We start from the raw sequence: 24446 nt of genomic DNA, 5'->3' as shown, positions 1-24446 counted from the left end.
TCATTCTGCAGTAGCTCAAAGTCCCCAGGAACACTTTTTTTAGTGAGAAGCAGCACGTGGCCTTTGTGAAGCAGCAGCTGGCTGTGCCCGAGGTGGGAGGTCAGCACGGAGCAGTGCGTGCACAGCACAGCCACCCCGTTACCGGCAGCAGAACGGCCCATCCTTCCTTACCAAGAGGGCAAGGGACTCTCAAGCAACCAGCTTGCTGCAGAACTCCTTTAATTCTTACATGCATTTGCCAGCCTCATCTTAGCAATTTCATAATTTTAAGTTTCCAGACTGGAGCAGTGAAATTCCATTTTAATAGCTATTTCTAGGAAAAAAATCCTTTAAGCGATTGCTCCAAACGCATGCAGCAGCCCCTTTACATGCCTGCATGTTTTTCTCCATAGACCAGAGGTCACAGGCAAGGCACAGAGCCCAGTACGCTGGGCCACTAAATTCGGGTGCTCTGAAGCTACCAGCACCGTAACTTGTGTGCTGATGTCACATGAAGCCTCTGCCCATGTCACAACTGGCTTCCTGCCTTACACAGCCAGCCTGGGCAGGAACCGTTCCAGTGTAAGGGCCCACTTTCAGAAAGACATAAAAATTACCTTCTGTTGCACTTGGTGGTAACCACGTGGTAAGTGAAAGCTACGCCTGGACACAAGCACACTGGGGACAGTCCGTACTGAGCACAGATCCAACACTCGACACGTTGAGAAGCCAGTGCAAAAACTAAACTTTATTCACTTGAAGTAAACAGTTACACAATGTAAATCAAGAGTTCAAAATAACAGCTACCGAAACTATTGTTTAGAAAAAGTTACCCACCTGTAAGTTCTAGTCCTTTAAAGCAATACAAAATATTTACAAATATACACAAGATTCCCACCTGTGGCTTCTGGATCATTGTGCTCTATATCTGAAAGAGAAACCTAAGATTCCAGAATTAAGATCTCAAAATAAATACTCGGTATGAACAAGTTTTTAACCTGATAAGAAAATTTTGTATCACTACTGAAGTGTGCATAATGCTGCAGTCAAAGACAGTGAGAAAGACAGGCTAGCGTGCCCGGAACAGTGCACTTTTAGGTGAGAAGTTTAGAAATGTTTTCTTCTCTTCCTTCTTGACAGGAACCCACTGCCCATAGGGACTTCCCTTTCTGTCATCTTCTCTGCCTGGAGAAATGGCTGGTTCTTTAACATGGCTCACTGGTTTCTGTAGTACTGGCTTTGCCATTGTATTCTGGAAAAAGAAATTTCCTTTAAAAATCCCAGAACAAGGAGGAGTGTACTAAAACCTGTCAACTTCAAGAGGTTTATCTGTACTGGTAAAACATGTTTTCTTTCCAGTTCATGGGAGACTTGATGCCTACTGAGTATCAACTAACAGACACAAGATTTGGGGAAATTGCTTTTTCCTTAGTCTGCGTTACTAAAACGTGTAACTTAAGTTCTGGTGTAAACTAGTTCTGCATGAGTCTATAGCACAGTGCAGATGTTCAACATTATTAGGTGCTGAAAGGTCAACATTTTAAACACACTACAGCAGTGTGTTTACAGTGCTCTATCTAACCCCTCCAGGAAAGTCATTACAAAATCATTTAAGATCTTTATTTTGGCAACCAATGCTGGGAAAAGGCTAACACAGGAAGGATGAAGCACTGAACTTCCATCTTGGGAAAATCACACTTACATTAGGACTGAAAGAAATGCTTCTCGGTATGGTTGCTCTCTCCATTCCACTCTTGGTCATGTCTTCTGCTAGTCTTCGGGGTTGCTAGAGAAGAGCACGCACAGCTTAAGTGGGAGGATACATCATTCCATGCAAGTTAAGGCAGTTACTAGAGAGTATGATCTTTCTAGTAGAGTTGTTTCAGAAATTTACATCAAAAGTAGCTGGTAAGCTACTAAATACGCAATCCGATCGATGTTGAACTCAATTCAAAAAGCATTCAGTATTTTTACTAATGGCATCGACCAATTCACATGTGACCTGACACCCATGCCCCAGTTACAGTTTTAAAAAGGACTTAAATGATTCAAAGCATGGAGTGCCATACAGCACAGTCGTGGCAGAGCAAGCTGCATTAAGTTCTGCATATCCATCCTGCAGAGCCTGGGATAACAACAACAAACTTATCTGCAAGTGATGCAGGCCTCTTCTTCTGTACTCTCTCAACATCTGGAATATATTGCATATATTATGAAAGGGATGCCTGTACCATTTGTCTAAAACCCTTAGTTAAATTTACTTCCATTTGAAATAGCAGTATGCAACTGGTACAAGTTATTGCAGTTTTGTACTAACCATGAATCAGATTAACGCACTGTAACAACACAGCCAAACTAAAATTCAGGTTTAAGCTGCTCAGGTTTCTCCCTCCCTTAAAATTCACAGCAGCTACAGCCCACAAGTCCCTTAATTACCAACAGATTTTCTTCATCATGTCTGGAACCATAGTCATGATTTCTATAAGACAGAAATAAAGTATGTAAAATGCATTGTGTGCTTGGGTATGTAATTTCTGGGAAACAGTTTGTTGCACATGAAAAGCTTTTAACAGTTAAAAAGGGAAAAAAAAAATTTAACCTTTAAGAAAAACTCCACACTAAGTCTGGTAAGAAGACTCCTTGTTTTAGGTCAGAAACACATGAACTAGTGTAATTAATGGCCAATATCCTATTAGAAGAACAACTCAAAAAAACAAACTACATTCACCTCTCCTTTCCAACCTGTCAGGACTGGAAAGCCTGCACGTACTCAGTGGATTAACCACTTCTTAAAAAGAGTTGATAATATTTTCAGCTTATTGCAAAGTCTACAGTGGTTTCTAGAGCAGATTCAGCGTTCTGGTAAATCTGCAGGTTTTGTTCAAGGGTTTGCATTCATAACCACAAACCCAACAGTTAAAAGCCATAACACATCCATGCAGATGACAAGTTTTAAGAAGTGTTTACCTTTTCATTGAGAATACTCCTGTTCATACTTACCTCAGCTGACTCTCCAGGGTCTTCATGATCTTGTTTTTCATTTTTTATCTCTTTGGTAGGAGTAACAATCCTCAAGCTTGCTGGCAAGACTATGTTATCAGTTCCCAGAGCTTTTGCAGCATTAGCTTTCGCAATTTCCAGGAGTTCCCTCTTGTCTGCAGAGGGGAGGAAAAAAAAAAAGCATCTTCTGTTTAAATCAGTATGTGCCTACTCATACAAGCCCAAAACCTGCAGGTTTACTATCACTACACCTACGTAAGCATCAGCTGTGATGAAATTTCGTAACAACTTGGGAGATTCAGCTTCAGTTGAAACACAAAGAATATGCTCTGAACTATTTTTTTTAGACAGATAACCACGCAGATATTTTGTTCCACATCACCATTACCAGTTATGCTTTATAAAGCAAGTAAACAGATGAGAATCTGACAGGTTAAAGTAAATTGTATGTTCTGAGGTTCTCACACAAGAGTCAAGAAAGTACCTTTTTCACTCAAATGGAGAGGTGACCTACTCCGAGATCTTGTTCTTGACCTGCTTCTCCAGCTCCTGTAAGCTTCAAGATATATTGTTCGCCCAAACCCGTAGTATCTTCGGCCTCTTGATCGTGATCTGCTTCTCGAACAGGACCTTCTGTAATATGATCTTCCACGGGACCACGACCTACTGCGTGATCTATACCTTGGAGGAGAGCGGCGGTACCACCTGTAGTGCCTGGCATGGTGCCTTCCTCGGTACCTCATAGAGCCACGTGATCTCGACCAGCTTCTGGAATATGAACGCGAGTATCTTCTGTACCTTCGGGAACTTCTTCTAGCCCATGACCTTGATCTGGATCTGGACCGGCTCCAGCTCCTTGAGGAAGCTGAAGAGGAACTACTTGAACTGGACCGTGAACTGCAAGAGGATCTGCTAGATGACCTTGTCGATGACCTGTCACAGCTCCTCTTGGATCTCAGAGACGACTCTCTTTTCTTTGGTGAGCTGAGGGTTAAGTCATCCATGCAGCCTGTCATGTCATCAGTTTTCCTAACCACCGTTTTCTGCACGCCAGTACTTTCAGAAGCTGGTTCCGTTTTTATTGTTGTTCTGCAACACCCAGTCTCTGTTCCTGTTGTGGGTGGGGAGGAGGAAGTTCATCATTTATATGCATCAAGTCATTTATACAGCAACAACATACATTGTGACACGCAGGCAAAAAGGTCAAGGATAATTAAACACACCAACAATTGTCATCCAGTTTATCAGCATTTTTTGCGCGTGACAGTTAAGTTTCCTCATTTCCTCTCCTGTAGCCAGTCTTCTATAGGAGATTTAAAAAACGCTTCACTTTAAACCATGGGTAGTTCTGTGCAGAGTTTTGAAGAGAGGTTTGTTTGTGATACCCTTCATTTGCTAGGTGAGCACACACCTTTTGTAAAGGCGTATAAGACAGTATCTTTCCTCCTCCGGACAGAATTTTCAAGGAATTTTATCTTCCATCTATTCTAAATGCAGCCTGTTGCATCTACAATGCAACGTAACCATTTGCCTTCCAGACCAGTACAAATTTGACAGTTTTTGTCTGCAGTTGTATGTAAGTTTTTTCCCCCCAACAGGGAGGAAAAAGAAAAAAATAGTACCTTCGAGGTACAAAGCAGCCACTTCCAAATCTCGAGTGTATCACATTACAAAACTATCTGCACAACGCTGCACGCCTCCCAGCAGCGCATAGAGCAAGCTGCTATTAAAAACATTCTACGTAGCCACTGAAAAACACAGCTAATGGATTCACTGGACGTGACCTGTACAGAATCTAAGACTTGTTAAGGTTATATATTAATAAATAAAATGGCTGTCCCCCTAGCGGCAGCCATTTTATAATTACAAAGGTTACTGTAATCTAGGGCGTAATTATCTGATCATCAGGACTTAAACCCTGCGCTACGTCACCACTTTACAGTTTAAGGAAGCTTGCTCTGTCACAAAATGTGTATTTAGCGTTCACTGTAAACCTAAGTTACCAAATCGTTCTTAATGCCTTACTGAAATCTGTAACTAGGTCCCACAGACGTTTGCAACAAGCATTCCCCTTACTGAAGGAAAAGTTTCACCGCTTCACCTCCACAAGGGCCAAGGTCACGCAGAGGGCACAGGTAAAACAAGACAATGTGGCCTCCAACACCCCCAACAGGTTTCCAAGCCCGGGAATACGTGGCACCCCAGCGCACCCTCACACCCCCGGCCGACCCACCGGGCCGGCACCGGCCGTCAGAGGCGGTTTGCGGGCACTTACCGCTGGGAGCCGCCGGGCACCCCCGGTGCTGGTTGCCGTGAGGCGTCTGCGCGCTTCTGTAATAAAAAAAAACCAGCGTGAATAATGTGTCCCCTCAGCGCGGCCAGCGGAACCTGCCCCCCGCCCAGCACCCCGAATAACCGCCAGCTCACCGGCCGCAGCCCGCCGGGCTCCCCCCGCACGGGTCCTGCTCCAGCGGCGACGCCTGAGGAGACAGCCCCGCTTCGTGAGTCACCCCCATAGCGAGCGGCCAGACCCCTCCGCAACCGCGATACAGCCGCAACAAGACGCAGCCCTGACAGAACCACCGCCCGCTCCCGCCACCCAGCAGCGACTGAGAGCGGCCGAGAAACTTCCAGAAACGTAACCACCCCCCCGCCCCCCACCCCCCGGTTACGCAACGGGCTCAGGGCGCACGCGCAGCGCCTCAGCCCCCGCCCCGCCCGCCCTCCTCCCCAGCGCTGCGGCGCATGCGCACCACGAGCCGCACGGAGCGGGGGGGGAGGGGGTGCGCACCCGGCGCGCCTGCGCGGGCGGCCGCGCGGTCTCGTGACTGCGCCGGGGGGCGGCGCATGCGCGGTGCGCGGCTGGCGGCGGGGCGGGGGGGCCGGTGCGCGCGCCGGGAGCCGCCGGTTGTTCGCCGCCCTGAGGTAAGCGCGGAGGCGGTGTGGGGAGCCGGCCCCGGGCGCGGCGGGACGCTTGGCCGCCGCCTTCTCCTCTTTCGGAGTGGTCGCGGCCCCGCTGGATACCCCCGGCCTGGGGTGCGGGAGGGCGGTGGGGCCCCGTCCGAGGGCTGGGCGGCGGTGCCTCCGCCTCCGCTCTGAGGCTGCCGCTTCTCCAGCGATTTGGTGGTGGGTGCTGCTGGCCACGCTGTCAGCTGCTCCCTTCCCTAGGGAAGGGGCCTTGGCTGTGGGATTTTCAGGTGGCGTTGAGCAGTTCTGACCTGCTTTGCGAACTGCGCGTTGTTGCGTGCCAGCTCTTGATGTGTGATGAGTTTCCCCTTCGAAATAAACGTCTCTTTTTCTTCTGTAGTTCTTCAGAGCCCAGAAAAAATGTCAGGTTTTCTTGAGAGCTTGAGGTGCTCGGAGTGTGTTGACTGGGGAGAGAAAAGAAACACGATCGCTTCTGTTGCTGCAGGAGTGCTGGTGTGTACGGTTTCTCTTACATTGCTTTTGGGCTTTTTTAGATGTAGTCAGCTGTCGATGAGCTAAAAATTATTAGCTGTTTGAAGGTAAAAGGAAGAACAGGGATACGTTATCCTTGTGTGTAGCAGCAGGGTTAAGGATGAAATGTGTTCTGGGTGTTTGCATCTGTGTATTCCTTAAGTTTTATAGCTCCAACCCATGTAATAACTGTTGGAGCAGGTAAATCTCTGGCTTTGCATTTAACCTCATTCCTAAGTTGATAGCAAAGTTAGGTATGCTATCAGTTGACACTGGGCTGGAGACTGTAAGAATGATTTTATAAATATTTTTTTCTAGAGCAGTCTTATACGTTGTTAAAAGCCTGTATTTTAAGCTATTGTGCTCTTTTTTTTCCTTTCTAATAGTTTTTTACAGGTTGGTGGATAATCATAGATGCAGCTGTGAAGTACCCTAAAGTGGAAGACTTCAACCATTCATACCATGCTTGTGGGGTTATAGCCACTATTGCATTCCTAATGTAAGTGTAATTTCTTGATCAGAGCTGCATACCCCTAGAACTTATTTTGCACAATTAATAAAAGAACGTATAGTCTTTAAGTGGAGAGGTAACCAAGAATAACAAATCAAGCTACTATCAGAGTATCTCTAATATTTGTCTTACACTTACTGATACAGTGAGGAACCTTTTTAAAAAATCAAGCGTGTTGTAGAAGTCCAAGTCTTATTAGCCTCTGGAGAAATGCTTTTTTTAAGTTTTAGTCTTGTCCCTTTTTAAAAAAAAAATACCAAAAAATACAACATCATCCTTTTTAGGTAGGTTTTTGAGAAGTCTCATATTCTTCCTGTTGTTTTATAAACATTTACTTCTGGCTTTACCTGTGTTTACCCAGTTTTATCCTGGTTTGCTTGTACAGGATCAACGCGGTGTCTAATGGACAGGTACGGGGTGACAGTTATAGTGAAGGCTGTCTGGGACAAACAGGTACGGTGCTCTACGCTGTTGTGTAGCAATAGATCTGTGAAGCCATTCAGTCTTGGAAGAGGGGTAGGAGCTGTACCAGCGCACGCGTTGCGTGTCTGCATGTAGCTCTGTGTGTCATGGAAGGTGCTCTGAAACAAAAGCATGCTGAAAGTCACAAGCATCCGTACTGGGGCAGAGGCACAGAACATCCATATGTCTTTTTTAAGGTGCTCGGATCTGGCTGTTCATTGGGTTTATGATGGCTTTTGGATCTCTGATTGCTTCCATGTGGATCCTTTTTGGAGGCTATGTTGTTAAAGGTAAGATACAGTGTAGAATGTGACCTGATTCATTTTTGGAAGTTCTAAGTATTTTAAATTACTAGTGAATTTTAGAACTTATTTTTAGATCATTTCTAGGCAGGCCCAGTTTTAACATTTTCATTGCATGTGCACCACTATTCTATACTATCTGCTATTACGTGGACTGATTTTACCTACTACTAAGTCACAACTAGCCTTGCTACAAACACCGGTCTTGGTCAACTGGGAACCGTACTGATATAATTAAACTGCTGCAGTTACATGGGAATAACTCCCTGGGTGAACACTAATTCCCAGAACAAAAATTACTGATTTTGTGCAAATTACTCCCAAAGCCTGTACGCCAAATTAGCAAAAAGGAAAAAAATAAATTTAAATTAATACTTCAACACGTACCATGGTACCAGTTTTGAGAAAGACATGAAAAATGCAGTGTATTATCTTTGTTTTTCAAAAGGAAGTTAGGTCGCTTAAGTAAATGTAAAAATATTACTTGTACCTGGAGCTGAAGTGAATTTCAGACTAGTCAGGCCACACCGGTAGTTTTGTTTAATTTACATTCTCATCAGCTTTGGCCTTACTCAATTCACAGGGAATTTTCAAGGAAACCTGGGTGCGTTAGTTGCATTGCAGTGCTAATGCGCAAATATCCGTACGTAAATTAAACCGCCCACAGCAGGGGGGCTGGAACTGGATGATCTTTAAGGGCCCTTCTGACCCAGACTATACTGTGATCTTTGATAACATGGTGCGGTTTAGTGCTTCTGAAATGTTGGAGATGGGCTATGCTTGAAAATTACTTCAAAAAAATTTATGGCGATTTTTTTTCTTTTGTTAGAAAAACCAATAGTATACCCAGGAATAGCTGTGTTTTTCCAGAATGCGTTCATCTTTTTTGGGTAAGGCTATCTTCCTTTGTTCATTTCTTATCTGAAACTTGCTGTAATCTGCTTTGTTTTTTTTTCTTAATGCCTGTTTTATAATTAGACATGTGTGAATAAACTGCTAGTAAAGGCAGTAGATCTCGGGGATCTGTCTGCATAGGTTTTGTTGCAGGACCAGGAACTGGCTACAGACACTACAGCTCGCTCCCTGAAATCATGTATTGAAACTACTGGGCATTTGATTTGCTCCATGATGTACTCATGTCCCTTTATTCTGTTTTAAACAGAGGACTGGTCTTCAAATTTGGTCGCACGGAAGATTTGTGGCAATGAACACGCCTGTGGAAGTGCATTGGCCATCCTGTTTTTTTTAACTGCACGCTCCCAGAATTTTGTAAAACCATTTTGTAAACGGTGACCTTCAATTATGTCTAAAGCTAAACCAAGGAAACCTAAATCACAGCACTAGAAATTCTGGTTCTTCTATGTTCGGGTTTTTTTTTTTAAACTCTTGTATGTTGATTTAAATGTTGTAATGTTTTTGACAAATGTAAAATTGCTACAGCAATGGAAGTCACTTTTATGATACCATGTTTGCTACAGGTAAATAGTATAGTGGAAAATGGATGTATTTAACCAGCTGTTTCTATGACATTATTTACAAACCTTACAAGACTTACTAAAAATGCTCTAAAACAACTTTTTAACATATATTTATTAAATACTTCCTGTATCTGGACAATATAACCATTTCTTCAATTTAAAATTTACTGGTGTGTGGCTTTTCTTGCATAATATGGAACTATGCTGCTTTGAGATTTTTTTTTTTTTTGCTCCTCTCCCTGAATATTTAATTTATCCTATGGCGATAATGAAGGAGTCTCTGGTGAGTAACAACGTACTGTTGCTGTGGATAGTGCAGAGGCACGAGTACAAATGACATAGTGGCTCTAGATGGAAGTAGCTCGTCCACAAAGCTTGCTGTCAACTATTGTCTAACTCCTGTTAAAAAAAAAAAAAAAAAAGGAAGAGTGCTTTTCAGATCAGACTTCTCTCTTTGCTGAAGAGTACTCCTCAGACCAGGCACGGTCGCTTCCAGGGAGAATTTTGATCCTGTATTTGCCCCTTCCTCTGCATTCACCTGGGCTAGTTGCTCAAGAAATCAGTGATGAGAGAGATGGGGCGGGGGGAAGGGAGGGAGTAAAATACGATTCCTTAAAAGCAGTCCTGCTAGAAAGCAGCCATTTCTGTTGCAGAAGTTGTGTTTGGGTGGTTGCTGGGAAGTTAAGGAGCACAAACTGAGCCTGGATTACACCGCTACACAGGTCGCAGCGTGTTAATGGTGAGGTAAGGTAACTGCGGAGGTGTGTGTCCAGGCTGAGCGTCACCGCCAGCCCGTGGGAGCCGTGGGCAGCTGATAGATCAGGCAGATCACCAGCTGGTTTGTGTCTGGGAATCAGAACAACTGTCCGTTCCCCTGCAAGTCATTTTTGGTTACATGAAACGTGTCTCACACTTCTTGAACTGTTCTAACTTTGCTGAATCCCTAACGAATGAACGGCGGTCAGCATGCCTTGCTGCAGTGAGTGGCAGGGAACTCACGCCTTGTCTTCAACACCGTGTTTTTCCTCATTATTTTTAAGCCAAGTGTGCTGAATAAATAAAAACAATCAAATTTTGACTTTTTTATTAGGTAAGCATTTTGGAAAGAGATTTTTTATGTCAACTATTTTCAAACAAAGAAACACAGAGGACCACAATCCGTTTAGAAACAAGGGTTCGCTTGCCGATTGGGCCCTAGCTCACGCACCAAAGGCACTGCTCATCTCTGAGTAAAACATTTCCATGTACAACACTTAGAAACTGGGTCTTAGCACCGGCATGGAGCAGCACCGAGGTCCCTCCTTCACCTCTGGCCGACCGCACCGTAGGGGCAGCCAGAGCCTTTTGGGCAGCTGACCCACGGCAGCGCAACCCAGCACTGCACGGACAGGCTGCTCTGAGGTCTGCTGCCAAATCTTAAATACGAGTAAATGTTGATTTCAGGGGCGCTGTCGGCAAGAAAAACAATTTTAACTTCTTGCCATTTGAACTTCCAAATTGCCAGCCTGAGCCAAGTAATTACAGATTTTTCTTTACGCAGTCAGATAACTCTTAAGTTCAGCCTGGCAAGATGCAGAATTCTGGCCCTGATCCAGCTCACTCATCAAATTCTTGCTTAACAAGGCCCTCAACAGAATTAATTCAGCTTAAAAACAACTACTTGAATGCTTCACAAGATAAGAAGTATGTACTCCTTGAAAAATTAATACTTTACATATTTTGGCTTTTAAACTTGGAAGCTAAAAATAGTTAAAAGTTCCCAAGCATTTCAATCAATAAGCCATTACAGCAGTGATGCAGCCAGCTTTTTTTTACATATCCTACAAAAATATACTTAAGGTAAGATAAACAAAGCAGAAAAACTAAATCCATGGTAAAGTTGTATCTGTAAATTTACACCCTGTATTTTTCAAGAAGAACTGGAATAGTTTATTATTCATTTTTTGTGTGTCCATTGGAATGGCTTTTTTGAGCCTGAGAATTGATGCTTAAGTGCTCTCTCTCTACCCATCACAGCTATTCATTTCCTCTAGTGACAAACAGGAAAATCTTAATCTGGGTCAAATCTGTCACCTGGGTTCCTCTGTTCAAAATCCGACAGCCAAATGGGGAAACTGTGAAAACAAACATTCTTGTATCAGAACATTTTATGCAGCAAATCATCATGCAAAAAAAAAAGGCAATGGAAAGCCTTATTAGAAGCTTCTTTGCATCCGTTTCTTTTTTCTGTAGTTCAGAGCATCACATAGAGCACCTAAAGGTGCCCAAGGCCTGTGTTTGTGCATTGGACTGAATAGCCACTCTGCACCCACGAAGGCCAGGAGGCTTGGTCTGTTTTCATCAAAAGCACCCTTCAGTCCGTTCACTGGCTTCTAAAAATCCCCCTCAGGCGCTGCTCAAGCCTCCTCAGGGGCTGTGTACGCAGCACGGTGGCCAGGGCTGTCAGTCCCAGAGGATTTTGGAACCCCTGAGGTGATGTGCTACAACACGATCGTCTCAGACTTCGCCCTGTGCCCACCAACGGCTCTGCCAATCCTTGCTAAAGATTAGGATTTATCACTGATTTATAACGTTCAGGCTGTGAATCAGCTGCGGGAACAGTTCATCCATTTCAAACACGCCATCCAAAATGTAGAGTGAAATAGAATGAGCTCCCTTTGGTTTTTTAATTCAAATACCTACAGTTCTTCATGCAGGTCGAGAAGGTGCTACGTACACTCCCACACATTTAATTTTACGTTGAAACTTACCTCCCAATAAAACTGGTCATCAAAGTACTTTGATACAGGGATGGTCTTAAACAGTTTGAGGCTTAAGATTGATCCTGTTTGTAAAAAGACATATATCCAACATAAATACAGACATCAGGGGAAAGGTAAGGTTGTGTGTAACTGGAGGTTTCTTAGTAACACGCACCCAAATGTAACAGATTAAAATACAAATTCAGAACTAAATGCTTCAGCAGAGCCCCTTGACTCAAGCTGACCTTAAATACAAAGCGAGAAGCTTGCCAGGATCAAGGCTTGTGTTATTAAAAATTAATTACTCTAGGTAAAAATGCATTAAACAGCCTGCCAGATTCTAAAAATACATCCAAAACTATTAACTTCTGGCATGAAAAATGCTTGTGTATTTAAAGCAATCGGGCTTATCAGCACGGTTAGTTTGGGATTTCAGATGGATACACCTAGATTTTTAAACAACTGGTTAAACGCTTTATGAATCTTTTAGCTGAATCTTTTTTAAAAACCTGCTTGATTAGCTCAACTTCTTAATTACGCTTAGGGTAATGCAAAGTTTTCAGATCAATTAAAGCACAAAAAAAAAAAATAATCATTTTAGAGTGTATCGCACAGCAATTTTCATTTGCCATTTTTCTTTTATTCAAGACAAAATTAACTACAGAAAACCAGCATCTGCCATAAACCAGAACGTCACATGGGAAACACATGAGCCCTGACGATCCCAACCCACAGTGATCAAAGGCCCGAGGCTGAGGCCAGCGAGCTACTGTTGTTAGTGAAACAGATTCATACCAACTGGCCTAAAAAGCGACAAGCTTTAGATAGTGTTTTTCTGTCACTAAGACGAGACCCAAATGTAAAAATATTTTCATCCTCACACATCTCCTGTCTGAAATTTGAAGGCAGCCGTTAAACATCTGTTAAACTTCACCAATGAAAGAATGGTGCTACTAGGTTATTCATGTTGAATACATCTCTTCTTCAAAACAGGCTTTGAAGAGTTCCTGGCACTCATGTTTCCCATGGCTGCTTCTACGAATAATTTACCCATAGAAACACACTTCAGAGCCCCAGTTAAACCAGCTTCTTTCTGCCAAGGGCTGCACTGACACGCTACCAGGTGCCATAAGGTGACATCCCCCTTGTCCCCAGGAAAAGAGGAAGATAGCACTGAAACATGGTTTTCAATACTGACCTGTAATAAAACCCGCGATCAAGGCAACACTGATGGTCAGGCAGAAGGCAGCAATGTGCACCACAACAGCATAACCCAGTCTGAAAAGCAAAACAAGTGTTTAACCTTTTACAGTTGCTGATTTTAGCATTAAGACTGTGAATGTATCTGTATCTACATAGCATTTTACATCAAAAGCTGTCATAAAAATTCTGTTATTCTCAAATCTCGCTGCAGCTGCAGTTAGATGTTTTAAGAGATCCTTATCAGAATCCTAATACAGACATCACAGGACATATTTTGCCCTTAGAAACCATCATTGTGGTACTAAAACTTAATTATGTGTCTGTTTCAGTAAGAACATGATGAGAAGTGTAAGGCCCTTAATGCTGTACTGTGATTCATTCCTCTGTAAACTGAAAAAATAAGAGAACTTCCTCTATCACACAACACTGCTGTATTTAATATGAAACAAAAAGGGAGACAGAAAGCAGGACCAAAACCTAATATTAAAGTTTTGATCCAAAGTCTGCTCAACTATGAGAGTCTGGTTTAGTGACTCTTGGACATCAGAGATTATTTAGGTGATCTGGTATAAAATGATTTATCTGTGATGATGTTCAGGTTTTCTGTATGTATGAGGACTTTTCTCAGAGCACACTACAATAATGATTAGCTAAACTACTTAAGAGCAAGAATTTATGTACCTTGGTGAATTAGTCCCATTGTTTACTATGAAGAGAACTTCCTGGACAAAAGCTCCAAGCACACTAGGCAAACCAAAAGTGAAATGAACTCCAGAGGCATCATGAATCTTGAAAGCAGGATTCAAGCATCTCTGGGAAGAAGGAAAGGTTTAATTGATACACAGAAACGCCAGTTGATAACAGCGTACTGTCTATGGCAGACCTAGAAAATGAACTTCAGTCTTGCAAGCTGCAATCCTGCACTCTGCTTTAATCTCTTTGAAAGAGAAGTTCGCTTGAGGTATCCTACATCGGAAAAGAGGTTTATATAGCTTATACAAAAACAATTTCAGGTTGCGAGTACTACCTGTAAACAGTAAGATCCCAATACGGTTATCACACTGGCAAGCTGACCCAAAATCATGGCAATCCAAGGATACTCGATACTCTGTGCTGTATAAGCAACAGCGACCCCGCCAGCTAGCGCTGCACTGCGGATATGAGTCTGTAAAATAACACAACAAAAACCTGGAGTGAGAATTCATTCATCACTTATAGCAGCCAAATATCACAGACTGCTATCCTCGTGCAAGTGTGATCTCTGCAGAGCAAATCTGGGCCTCTGAATACTGTGATTTACAATCTGAGAACATAATTTCTAAGTTACAGCTTCAGCATTCTGCTTGGGAGGCTAATGATGGCCGTCAGGCTGAAAACCTGGACTTGTTTTTACTTAACAGCTATTATACTTTCAGTGTATTACTGACAGTAACAAGAAAATACCTTCTCCACGCAGTCATTTTCCCTCATGTCTTACCATTCTGAATCTCCCATCCTTTGTGGTCAGAGCAGATAACGCAAAGGCAGTTACAGTACTCGCTGCCAGGGCGAAGTAGGTGTTGCAGATTGCTCTCTCGTTGTGGTTCACAACTAGTATGGAATTGAAGCTTGGCCAGAACACCCAAAGAAAGAGAGTCCCTTGGAGACAAAGACAAGCAACTATCATTACTGGCTCTAAAACACCGTGAATCCATCACCGGCTGTCTCAGGCAGGCTCCCACCCACATTTTGCATTCACTATCGTTCCCACGCTGTAAACAGCTCACATGGTACAAGTCACTAAAGAAACCCAAAGTGCACTTTGGAATGTCTTTTACCTTGGCTGCTAGCATGACTGGTACTGATTGTCTGTCCTCCTGGCAGCGTTTGGAGAGACAAATAGGATGGGCTGGATCATAAGAAAGGAATCCTCTCTACCTCTGCAAGGGTTACTCCAGAGGAGGGCTCAAGGCCTGAGCTGAGGTGATCATGCTTCACCAACTCAGCTCTACACAGCTTAACTTTCTTGTTATTTGTAAAAGAGTTATCCACCAAAAAGTGACTCTCTCGCATACGGGTCCAAAAGAACAATTCCCTTTCCTCCTGTAAGGTCACTGCACAGTGTCCCACTCACGGCCACACAGCCTTCACCACCAACAGGAATGAAAACAGATTCTTCTGCTTCTGTGACCTAACTGTCGGCGTTTAGGAATCTCAGACTCCATAAAACAAGTTCACTGCTTAGCAGGATAAATCTTTTTGTATGTGCATATGGGTACGCGTGCACAGATCAACTTCCAGCCAGCAGAGGGAAGTAGGTGGCCTCATGCTCAGTCAAGTTGGACCACACATGCCCATCTGTGCCGCTGGCCCCTGAGCTGTGCATAGCTCTAACTGCACAGACGACGCGAACAAGCAAAAGTTCATTTTGCCTTGTCCAGTCATTATTTTCGCTGCCCAGCCAGCTTCCATAGCTAATCTTCTGTTCTCCATGCCACAGAGATACCAGACCCTTGTGTAATTCACCTGACAGTAAAATTTGTAGTGTTCTAGTTCAAGTCAAGTCTAGTTCAAGTGACACAGCCATTGTCACTATAAAGCACAATGGTTAAATCCAGCTTCTAGAAACCCTGACAGCTATTGATTTTGTACAAGCTTATCTTGGCTCCTTGCAATCCAATTTCCATTGCTAATTTTCACCCTTTCAGTGCGCTAGGGTGGTGATAACCACGCTTCTTGGACAGGAGAGGCCATTTTGGCAATTCAAAACCTACGGCAGCAGTGAGGACTGGTGGAATGAGCTGTACTATGACAATCTTATTCCACTGACTAGGTAGCTAGTCAGTCATTAAAAAGAAAATTCTACTAATTCCACTGAAGCATTCTTATGAGTATTTGCTCAGCTACAGAAATAAAACAGTCACAATGTGAGTCCAAATATGGGTGAAGACCTCAGCACCCTTCACACAACCCTCAGAAGCAGGATACAAAAAGGGACTACAAGGAATCTGCCTGTTCAGTTGCTCCTTTCTACCCACACTACCTCAGGAACTGTTAAAGATGTGGCAATATAATCAACTCCAAATTGCAAGCACTTGGTTATAGCAAGCTGCACTGAAATTATAATGAAGGCGTAAAAGTGTCTCTATGACTTAGATTAAAATATGGATCTCCTTGAATTCTCCAGCAAAGCAAGAACTCCAAGAACTCAAAAGAGCAGCATTTAAACATCTCTTTCCTTCAACTGGGCAAAGACTGTCCAAGAATTAGACTCTGTAGGCCTCTGCAGAAAGATCTTAGTTCAGACAGTGGCCGTTACGTAACAGGAGCCATGATAACAAAGAAACCAACCTGCTTCTTTAGGAAAATGGACAGAACTCCTATACATTCAGCCTATCATCACTCAGTTCCTTTCTTGCATGCCTGTCTGTACCATATTCCCCACCCTTCATCAGGCTTTTATCTTTTCATTTACGTTACTAGGCAGGGACTGCCTCTTTATATCTCTGTACAGCACCTTGCAAAACAAAACTGAGCCTTGGCCCCAGCTGGGAACTGTAAGCTCTACTGCAATACCAGTAACGACTTGGTGCAGAGGTCCCCTACCATCATGCCTACAGAAACCCAAAGGGGACAACTTAGCTGAGAGAGGGAACGGTTAACCGGGCATAGCCTTTATGCTGAGACTGACAAAGCAAACTAAGCCACAGCCGTTGCAGGAGTGGCTTATATGCCTGGTAGGAAACATGCTGAGACTCACCAACTCATTGTCAGAAACCACGAACCACAGCAGCAGCAGCTTTCTATGCTTGGCTGCATTCAGACCTGCATTTTGGACGCAAAAGCTTCAGCATGCTGTGGCCAGCCCCCAAAAACCTTCCTTATGTTCTCACAGCAATCTCTTCTTCCAACTGAGACATTAAAGCAGATGCCTTACCCAACATTGACAACAAATCCGACTTTGGGGTACTCGCATTCTTCTCAGACCTCGGTGATGGCTCAGAGAAACGTGAGGAGATTGCCAGACCAAAGTAGGCTCCAAACAGGGGAGCATGCATCACGCTGATTTTGTCCGGAACCTATATCAATAGAATAACCCAATTTGTGGTTTATTTCAGGCCACAGGAAGCTTTTGATGTAGTTCCCGATATAGTTGCTCACGTAACCTCCCTATAAACAATTTATTTTCACAGTCCCTCAGTTTATGCACAAATTATTTATGCGAGATTAACTTTGAATTCAACACATTTCATAAACACACAATTCATATACAGAGTTTAGGGTATGTTTACATTGTACGTAAAAAGCAGGTCTGACTCTGCTGTCCAGACTGGGCTGGTACACCATTCACACTGGAAATCTTCCAGACTGAATTGACACAGGGAGGGGGTAAAATTTGAAGGCAATTAGTGCCTTAGCATAGGTCAAGGCTTCCATTCATGTGTTGGGGATAGTCAGGCCACGGGCAAGGCCAAATGCTCTACATCCCAAATCCATCAGATCAGATCAGCTTTTAAGGCCAAGTATATAGATATAGGCACAGAGTACGGAGGCTTTGGAGTTCCATGTGCTTAAGCATAGCCCCATAGTCTGACTTAATCTCTTAATGAAAACATAGCCACAATCTAACTGACATGAGATAAAACACACTGATGTTCCTGTCAGCACAGCACTAACAAAACACCAAAAGGCAACATTCCGAAGTCCCAGAGAAATTTCCCCCCATGTGCCTGGAAATCATGCTACAGTACCTGCAGAAATGTGCTGTTGATCCATCTGCTCATATGGAAAACTATCATCTCCACAACTGTCATCAGAATTAATTGCACAGGATTGGTCTTCCCAAGAACAGTTCCAGCAGAGATGACCACAGCAGTCACACTCACGGTGGCCTCTGCTACTCTGCAATAAAAGGAAGGAAAAAAAATAACTGTATCAGGACGCCAGGGCCAATAAAGGAAGAATGACAGACAGCAAAAGTATTTAAAACTGAAAGCCTTCTAAGAAGTCTGCAAATGACTATGCTAATTCACAAATAGGTCCATGTAACAAGGCATTATCCTCCACAAAGAGCAATCAGCAGTTCTAGATTATTCCAATTCTAACATGAACTAATTACCTGTCCAGAACATTTTTGTATGGAAGACGGAAAAATAAATCTATCAGCATGGAGCACTGGACACCAAGTACAATGATCAGGAGGTTGAATCCAGTGCTGCTAAACTCATAACGTTTCAGAAATGCCAGGAAAAAGCCAAATCCAAAAATCACCATCTGGTTGACATCTTGAAAAGCTGCATGACAGAAAAGACCAAGAGAGCAGTGAAGTTATTAATGCAGGCTGGTTAACAGGCATTCTGGTTAAAAAAAATTAATAAAAAATCACAATTAACTGAGAAACCTTCAGATAAAAAATTCAGGTGCTGTTATTATTTAGTACTTGTAAAGAATTCCAGAGCTTTCCTTCCAATCCATAAGTAATCAGAAAAACAATACCCTTGACCCTGAATTTAATTTTAGAAAATGATCAGAATGGATGCCATAGGATGGGGGTTGAGGGGTCAAAAAGCACAATAGAAATGAAGCATGTTTAGCAATGAAATTTGGACATTCCTTTTTACCTGAGGTGAGTATAAAGAGCTTAAGTGGACTTTTTAGGGAGAGTTACTGTGAATTAGTGCTGACGCTTTCCTTGAGGGCATTGGGAAAGAAACGAGTTACAAAGAGAACCCCGTATGATCTTCTCATCTGGGTACAAGGACCAGAAATAGCAGTAGGAAGAGTTTAATATGGAAACCAGCACCATTGCATGAAAGGTAGAGGCTGTCCAAGACACAACCTCTTGGATCTGCAGGCCGGGAAGCCTCCCCCGGGACATGCTAACAGTCATATTCTCATATGGTTGTGCTGGCCTGCACCTACAGCAAAATATCAAACTGCTAGTAAGTAGATGTCATTTTTTGAGCTGTAAAACAGGGAGGGTAACACAAGAATGTCATGAGGATCAATCAGCTCATATTCACACAACACTAAATACGTTACACACTATGGCTGTAACATAATCTGCTAATACATTCCTTTGATCAATGCCCCAAATACATCTCCAGAATATAGTTAAACCCTTAATTCCACTGTATTAACGTCATCTATTTACATCAAGCTTTCAAATGGAAAATATTGCCATCATACTGAAATTTTACTTTGTAGGACAACAACGCCGTTGCACACCAAGACCTCACAGAGGCAGATGCTTAACGCAGAGCAGTGCCTGCCCTCAGAGATTTGTTACATTCATAGCAGTCAAGATTACCACAAACAGGCAGCTGAAAACAGATGAACAATGCCACTTAGCATCACTTAGGTCTTTGTTCACTGTTTTTGCTTTGATACAAATAACGACACACTATACACAGCAAGGTATGTAAGAGTACTTAAAGGGCAGTAAAAACATTCTACTTCTCACTAACAGATCCACAAACCCACTGAACACCATCTCTATCGCACTGTAAAATAAAAGCAGGCATTAACCCTTACTTTCACAGCAAGGCTGCTGATCTTACCTGGGTAGATTTCTGACTGGTCTGGTATCTCCCCTGAGAAGAAAAGGAAAAAGAGGATGATGAAAAAAGCTTCCAGAAAAAGGAGCAGCCACGGCACGTTGATTCGGAAGTTGCGGTAATTAGAAGGCATTGTGCACTAGACTACATTAAGCACAAACACATTAATATTTTTTTCTATAAAAACAGCCCGGTAACCTCAAACCAATAGAAAAGGAGGTACGGGGAGAGGGAGGCTAGGAATAAAAACTCAAGAGAGATAAAAAGCCCAAAGAGGCGTCAACAAGGAACAGTTTCTTATCTGTGGCATGTCAGGAGCCCCAACTTACACAACTGACATGGACTGAACTCAACAAGTACTGATGAACACAGACACATCAAGCTGTCAAGACTGTAATGCTCCAGGATTCCACACATCCAGTACTTCAGCTACTGTTCAGCCTTACGTATCAGCTAAGTGGCAAGAAGAACACGGACTCAGAAGAGTAGGACGTTGAAGATTATGCAAAACCATTATTTATTTCCATTGCTTCTATCCATCCTAGACTCAAGTGCCTTCAAATTAAAGGTCGCGGAAAGTCCTGTTGAGATTCTCAGTGATGCTCAGGTTGGTTGGACTATAGCTCTACACCCATGACCCATGACAAATGTTCTCGTACACGAGCAATCCAAACCAATGCCAGAGAATCGAGAACCTCTGGACAGGTAAAGGAGATGTACTGTTTCCTGGGTCTGTTGGTTACAGTCTGGCTATGGAAACAGCTACAGCAAAAACTCTGAACGCCCTTTGGAATCCCCAGCCCGGGAGGTTGCAGGCAGATAGCACTGTTCACAGCGCTGCAGGCTTTTAATTGAGAACCAAATCGCAGACCTACACCCTCCCAATTCTTTAATTCAGATCTAGCCTTCATCCAAAGGCATATCAACTTCTATTACCGCATTGTGGCTACAAGCTACCTGTTGCCTTATGGGTTCTGAGCCTTTGGGTAAGGCACAGGCTTTTTTTATTTGTTGTTGTTTTTTTGAACCAGGAGCCACTAGAGCGAGCATTTTGGGCATGTGGAATTCATGGTGGAAGCTAACTATGCTCAGTATACCCCTGTGCACAGACATCATGATTTGTTAGATAACGATTATTTGGTTGTTGAGGACAACTTCTGAATCCATCATATGGACATTATTATCTACTCTGTATTCACCGTGCTTTTGGTAAACCGAACCGCCTTTGTTCAGGTAGTCCAGGAGATTCAAGTACTGTAATTACGCCTCAGACTTTCTGCTCTGAGGCCATTTCAAACCGAGCACTGTGCTCACATGCTGGGGTTTGAGATAGTAACAGTGCATAGAAATGGGTAGAAAGCCACCTGCTGGTGACAGAAATATGTATCAGACAAAAACATATGCAGAAAAATTCCAGTTCACTGACATTTCAGGACATTCCTCCTGCAAACGCAGGCTTTATGGCAGAATAAGTTTTCAAGCCATCTACGAAAGGTCTGCGTCTGTGGTGATACCTTCTTCACGTGCAGTATCAAATTGCTCTACCAGCTTTCATTTAGGCCTAGTGAAACCATAACTTAAATATCCTTACTGTCATTTCAGAAACTCCTAAACAACATCCAAAGGACTTTCCCCAGCCAGCACTGCTCTGACTTCAGAAAAGTCCCGATGCAGAAAGATCGATGTTCATCTCCTTTTTATGGGAATTCTGTGATCACGTGCATAACTCAGAAGGAAACAGAACACCTGGTAAACTTTTTTTTAGGCAAAAGAAAGGTAAGAGCTGAAACAGCAGTTTATAAATTGGTGTAGCTAACTGGTGCAGCATCTTTGCATAGTTTATAAACGCAATGTATCTGATTAGCTTTCATGTTTCCTGCAAGGCAAACCCCTAGGACACATACCCAGGTATAAGAGTCGGTCTAAAGAGAACAATATTGTTTCAACATTGCCGACAGAGACCTGGAGATGGAATGTGGTCTTCATGGACACCAAGACACAGAGACCCTGGGAAAGAGAACTGCATGGTACGAGGAGTACTATGCTGCTCCCTGCAACTTGGGATTGAATAAGGCCACATAACAGCCGTCCAGAAGACGGATCACAACTGTGGTCATAACAACGAACCAGAAAACAATACAAGAATAGGCCTCCTGGTCTGAAGCTACCCACCTCTGGAGCAAGATAACCTGGCTCGAGAGGGTGGAGACTGGCGGAAGTCCATGGACCAGAGGAGGAGCAAGGTGTGTTGCTTGGCATAAAAAGATGCCTTCTTAGCAACTGAACTTTGGAGATCTTCCCCACCAAGGATCACAATTGGAAGGACTGGCAGGACGCTGCCTGGACTTGGGACCATAGGGACGCCTTGGGCCCGTGGTGGTAGCTATAATCCTCTTTTCTTTTCTTTTTACTTTACTTTTTATTCACTTTCTGTCTTTCTACCTATCGCACGCCGCTTTACGGGCAAACAATAAAATTGCGCTGTTTGATTGAAGCATAACCCCTTGGCGTGGTCGCCTTGATTTTTGCGCTTCGAGATCACAGTTAACGAACCATCACGAGTCCACTGAGTGGACCGCGACACCAGGGTAGAAATGACCCAGAACTCCTTCCACCATTTTGCCATGGTCAAACGAGCACAATTAGCTCTTCTGGCACTTGTCAAGTGTTAACGCTCAGGGAAAACACACCAAGAGCTAGGAATTTACCCGGGTTTTCCCTCAGGATGACGTGCCACACTGTAAATGCTGATGCTCCGGTTTCCAGCTTAAAACTCCCTCCCAAACAGAAGGACCTAAGCTCCATGATCTCAGACAGGGTGAAGTACAAAGTAACTTTCAAATGAGAGCTCGGCCACCAGCAAGCCGTGCCCATGGCCCCAGTGCGCTCCTCCATGCCAGCTTTAGCGCCAACTGGGCCCCACGCTCCTCAGCCTGCCAGCACCGAGTGACCCCTGTTCAGGGATGCCCGTTATCCCCCAGGGAGGCCGGGCAGGCTCACGGCACACAGCCCCGCTCCGGGCGAGGCCGGAGAAGGCGAGGAAGTGATTAGAGGCGCGGGGTGCGCCGGGCACCACTACCCCCGAGTCAGCCAACGGGCGGGCGGGGTGCCCAGGCGGGCCTGGCGGCCTTCCTCAGGCTCAGGCGCCGCCATCCACAGTCCAAGGCGGGCCGCAGGCCTTGCGGCGGGAGTTCTGCTGAGCGGCCCCGGCGTGCGGCGGCGCGAAACCCCAGCCCCGGCCCGGCGGGGCTGCCCAACCGTGACTAGGCAGCCCCGGGCGGCGGCGGCCGCAGAACAGCCCCGCCCCCCGCCTCCCATTGGCTGAACACCGGCCCCTCCCAGCAGTCCTCCCTTAGGGACTAGCCTTCCATTGGCTGAGGGCTCGCTTCCCTCATGGCTTCTGATTGGTCCATCCCCAGCCACCGTCCGTCTTTGGGCCGATCGGGGAAAGAGAGGCCAAGTCGCCCCGCCCCCACCCATTTCCTGCCTCGCAATTGGGCCGGCCGCTTGCCACTCTGTTGTATGTGTCCTTTATTGGCTGGACGAGTCCGTCAGTCAGTCGGGGGGGTTTACCCTCTGGTGAGTCGTTAGCACAGGGGCGTGTTGTGGGGGAAGTACTTGGCGCGACGAGATGCGTTCACCTACCTTTGTATTTAGACTAAGCTTTCCCAACAGCCCATTTGCTAGCAAGGCTGTCAATCTAAGGTGATGGGCGGTACTTCAGTATTACGGTGACAGAGGAAATTGAGCCCTCCTTTTTCCGTTTCCGAATGGATAGCTGAGCTGTCCTTTTATTTTTATTTGTCTCTTCTATTGGGCAGTTTCTGTGTCGATCACAAGACAGGGCGGGCAGTAGCCCAGAAGAGCAGCAGGCGGGAGGAGAACAAAACCCGCTTGGGGATTGGCCCACAAGCCATCAATTCACAAGTCCTTCTCTTTGACGGGCTCTCCCGACCGTCAATCAAAGGAGTAGGCGGGCCACCCGACCAGGGGGGCGGGACCGATTTTCTGATGCCGCGATGGGCCTCCTCGGCCGCCCGTCTGCCTTTCCTCGCTGCCGATTGGCCGAGCACGCCGTCATTCAGGCGGGGTCAAGCGTTTGATTGGGCAGTCCTGGTGGAGGCGGGGCGCTACGCGGCGGCTGCGCAGGGGGACGCGGCGGGGAGGGACGGACCAGGAATTATTTTTATTTCTTTGTTTCCCGGGGAAAAAAAAAAAAAAAAGGGAAAAAAAAAAAAAAAAAAAGGCCCGCGCGAAGGAACCCCCTGCGGGGGCGGATGGTGCTGCCGTGAGCGGGGCGGGCCGGGGCAGCGCGGGGCCGGGCAGCGCGGCGGGGCCGGCCGGGCCGGGCTGGGCCGGGCCGGAGGCGGCCGGGAGGATGAAGCGGCGGAGCGCGGACTGCAGCAAGCTGCGGCGGCCGCTCAAGCGGAACCGCATCACCGAGGGCATCTACGGCAGGTACCGAGCGGCCGCCGTGGCGGGGTAGTGGGGTAGTGGTGGTGGGGGACGCGCCGGCCAGGTCCCCTCGCACCCCCGGTCCCTTCGCACCCCCGTTCCCTCACGGCGCCCCGCCCCCCCGGCCCTGTCAGCGGGGGCCGCGCGCGACATGGCGCCCCCGTCTCCCCTCAGGCGCTGCCCCGCCCCGCGGCCTGGTCCCGCCGCCGCTAGGCCGCTCCGCCGCCGGCTGCGCCGGGGCCCCGGGGCCGGGGGGGAGCGCGGGGGGCGGGGGCAGCTGCTGGCCAAGGTCCTGTCGGCGCCGCTCGCAGGGAGCGGCGAGGAGCCGGCGGGAGCACCCA

General features: G+C 45.3%; 4 protein-coding genes and 1 long non-coding RNA gene across 6 annotated transcripts in view; 3 read left to right on the top strand and 2 right to left on the bottom strand.

The window, feature by feature from the left end:
• Positions 1-707: 707 nt before the first annotated feature.
• Positions 708-5604, bottom strand: RSRP1 (arginine and serine rich protein 1). Its single transcript, XM_005234129.4, has 6 exons — positions 5407-5604; positions 5255-5310; positions 3464-4090; positions 2980-3134; positions 1682-1765; positions 708-1231 (listed from the first exon to the last, which is right to left on the bottom strand). The coding sequence occupies exons 1-6, from the start codon at positions 5493-5495 to the stop codon at positions 1049-1051; spliced, it is 1194 nt and encodes a 397-aa protein (XP_005234186.2). The 5' UTR covers positions 5496-5604; the 3' UTR covers positions 708-1048.
• A 170-nt stretch (positions 5605-5774) lies between these two features.
• Positions 5775-9333, top strand: TMEM50A (transmembrane protein 50A). Its single transcript, XM_055799993.1, has 7 exons — positions 5775-5904; positions 6287-6399; positions 6804-6916; positions 7314-7381; positions 7588-7680; positions 8522-8582; positions 8855-9333. Exons 2-7 carry the CDS (start codon positions 6307-6309, stop codon positions 8898-8900), a joined length of 474 nt encoding a protein of 157 aa, XP_055655968.1. The 5' UTR covers positions 5775-5904; positions 6287-6306; the 3' UTR covers positions 8901-9333.
• A 904-nt stretch (positions 9334-10237) lies between these two features.
• On the bottom strand, positions 10238-19892 carry LOC101918331 (RH-like protein). The gene is made up of 10 exons (XM_013296638.3): positions 19654-19892; positions 18213-18387; positions 17845-17995; positions 17031-17172; positions 14592-14752; positions 14142-14279; positions 13796-13926; positions 13110-13189; positions 11921-11994; positions 10238-11284 (listed from the first exon to the last, which is right to left on the bottom strand). The coding sequence occupies exons 1-10, from the start codon at positions 19781-19783 to the stop codon at positions 11258-11260; spliced, it is 1209 nt and encodes a 402-aa protein (XP_013152092.1). The 5' UTR covers positions 19784-19892; the 3' UTR covers positions 10238-11257.
• A 110-nt stretch (positions 19893-20002) lies between these two features.
• LOC106112297 (uncharacterized) lies at positions 20003-22150 on the top strand. Of its 2 annotated transcripts, none has more exons than XR_001226504.3 (3): positions 20003-20257; positions 21253-21426; positions 21534-22150. It is a non-coding gene; the product is annotated as an uncharacterized LOC106112297 (long non-coding RNA). The 2 variants fall into 2 exon arrangements; XR_008746522.1 differs by having other exon boundaries at positions 20003-20355.
• A 1649-nt stretch (positions 22151-23799) lies between these two features.
• MACO1 (macoilin 1) overlaps positions 23800-24446 on the top strand; it is a 29124-nt gene continuing 28477 nt past the window's right edge. The window contains exon 1 of the mRNA XM_055799344.1: positions 23800-24108. Coding sequence (XP_055655319.1) covers positions 24029-24108 — 80 coding nt within the window. The 5' untranslated portion in view covers positions 23800-24028. The remainder of the gene's footprint in view (positions 24109-24446) is intronic.

This window comes from Falco peregrinus, chromosome 3, assembly GCF_023634155.1.
Source record: "Falco peregrinus isolate bFalPer1 chromosome 3, bFalPer1.pri, whole genome shotgun sequence".
In the NCBI taxonomy this organism is placed as follows: domain Eukaryota; kingdom Metazoa; phylum Chordata; class Aves; order Falconiformes; family Falconidae; genus Falco; species Falco peregrinus.
This window is presented reverse-complemented; position numbering and strand designations above follow the sequence as displayed.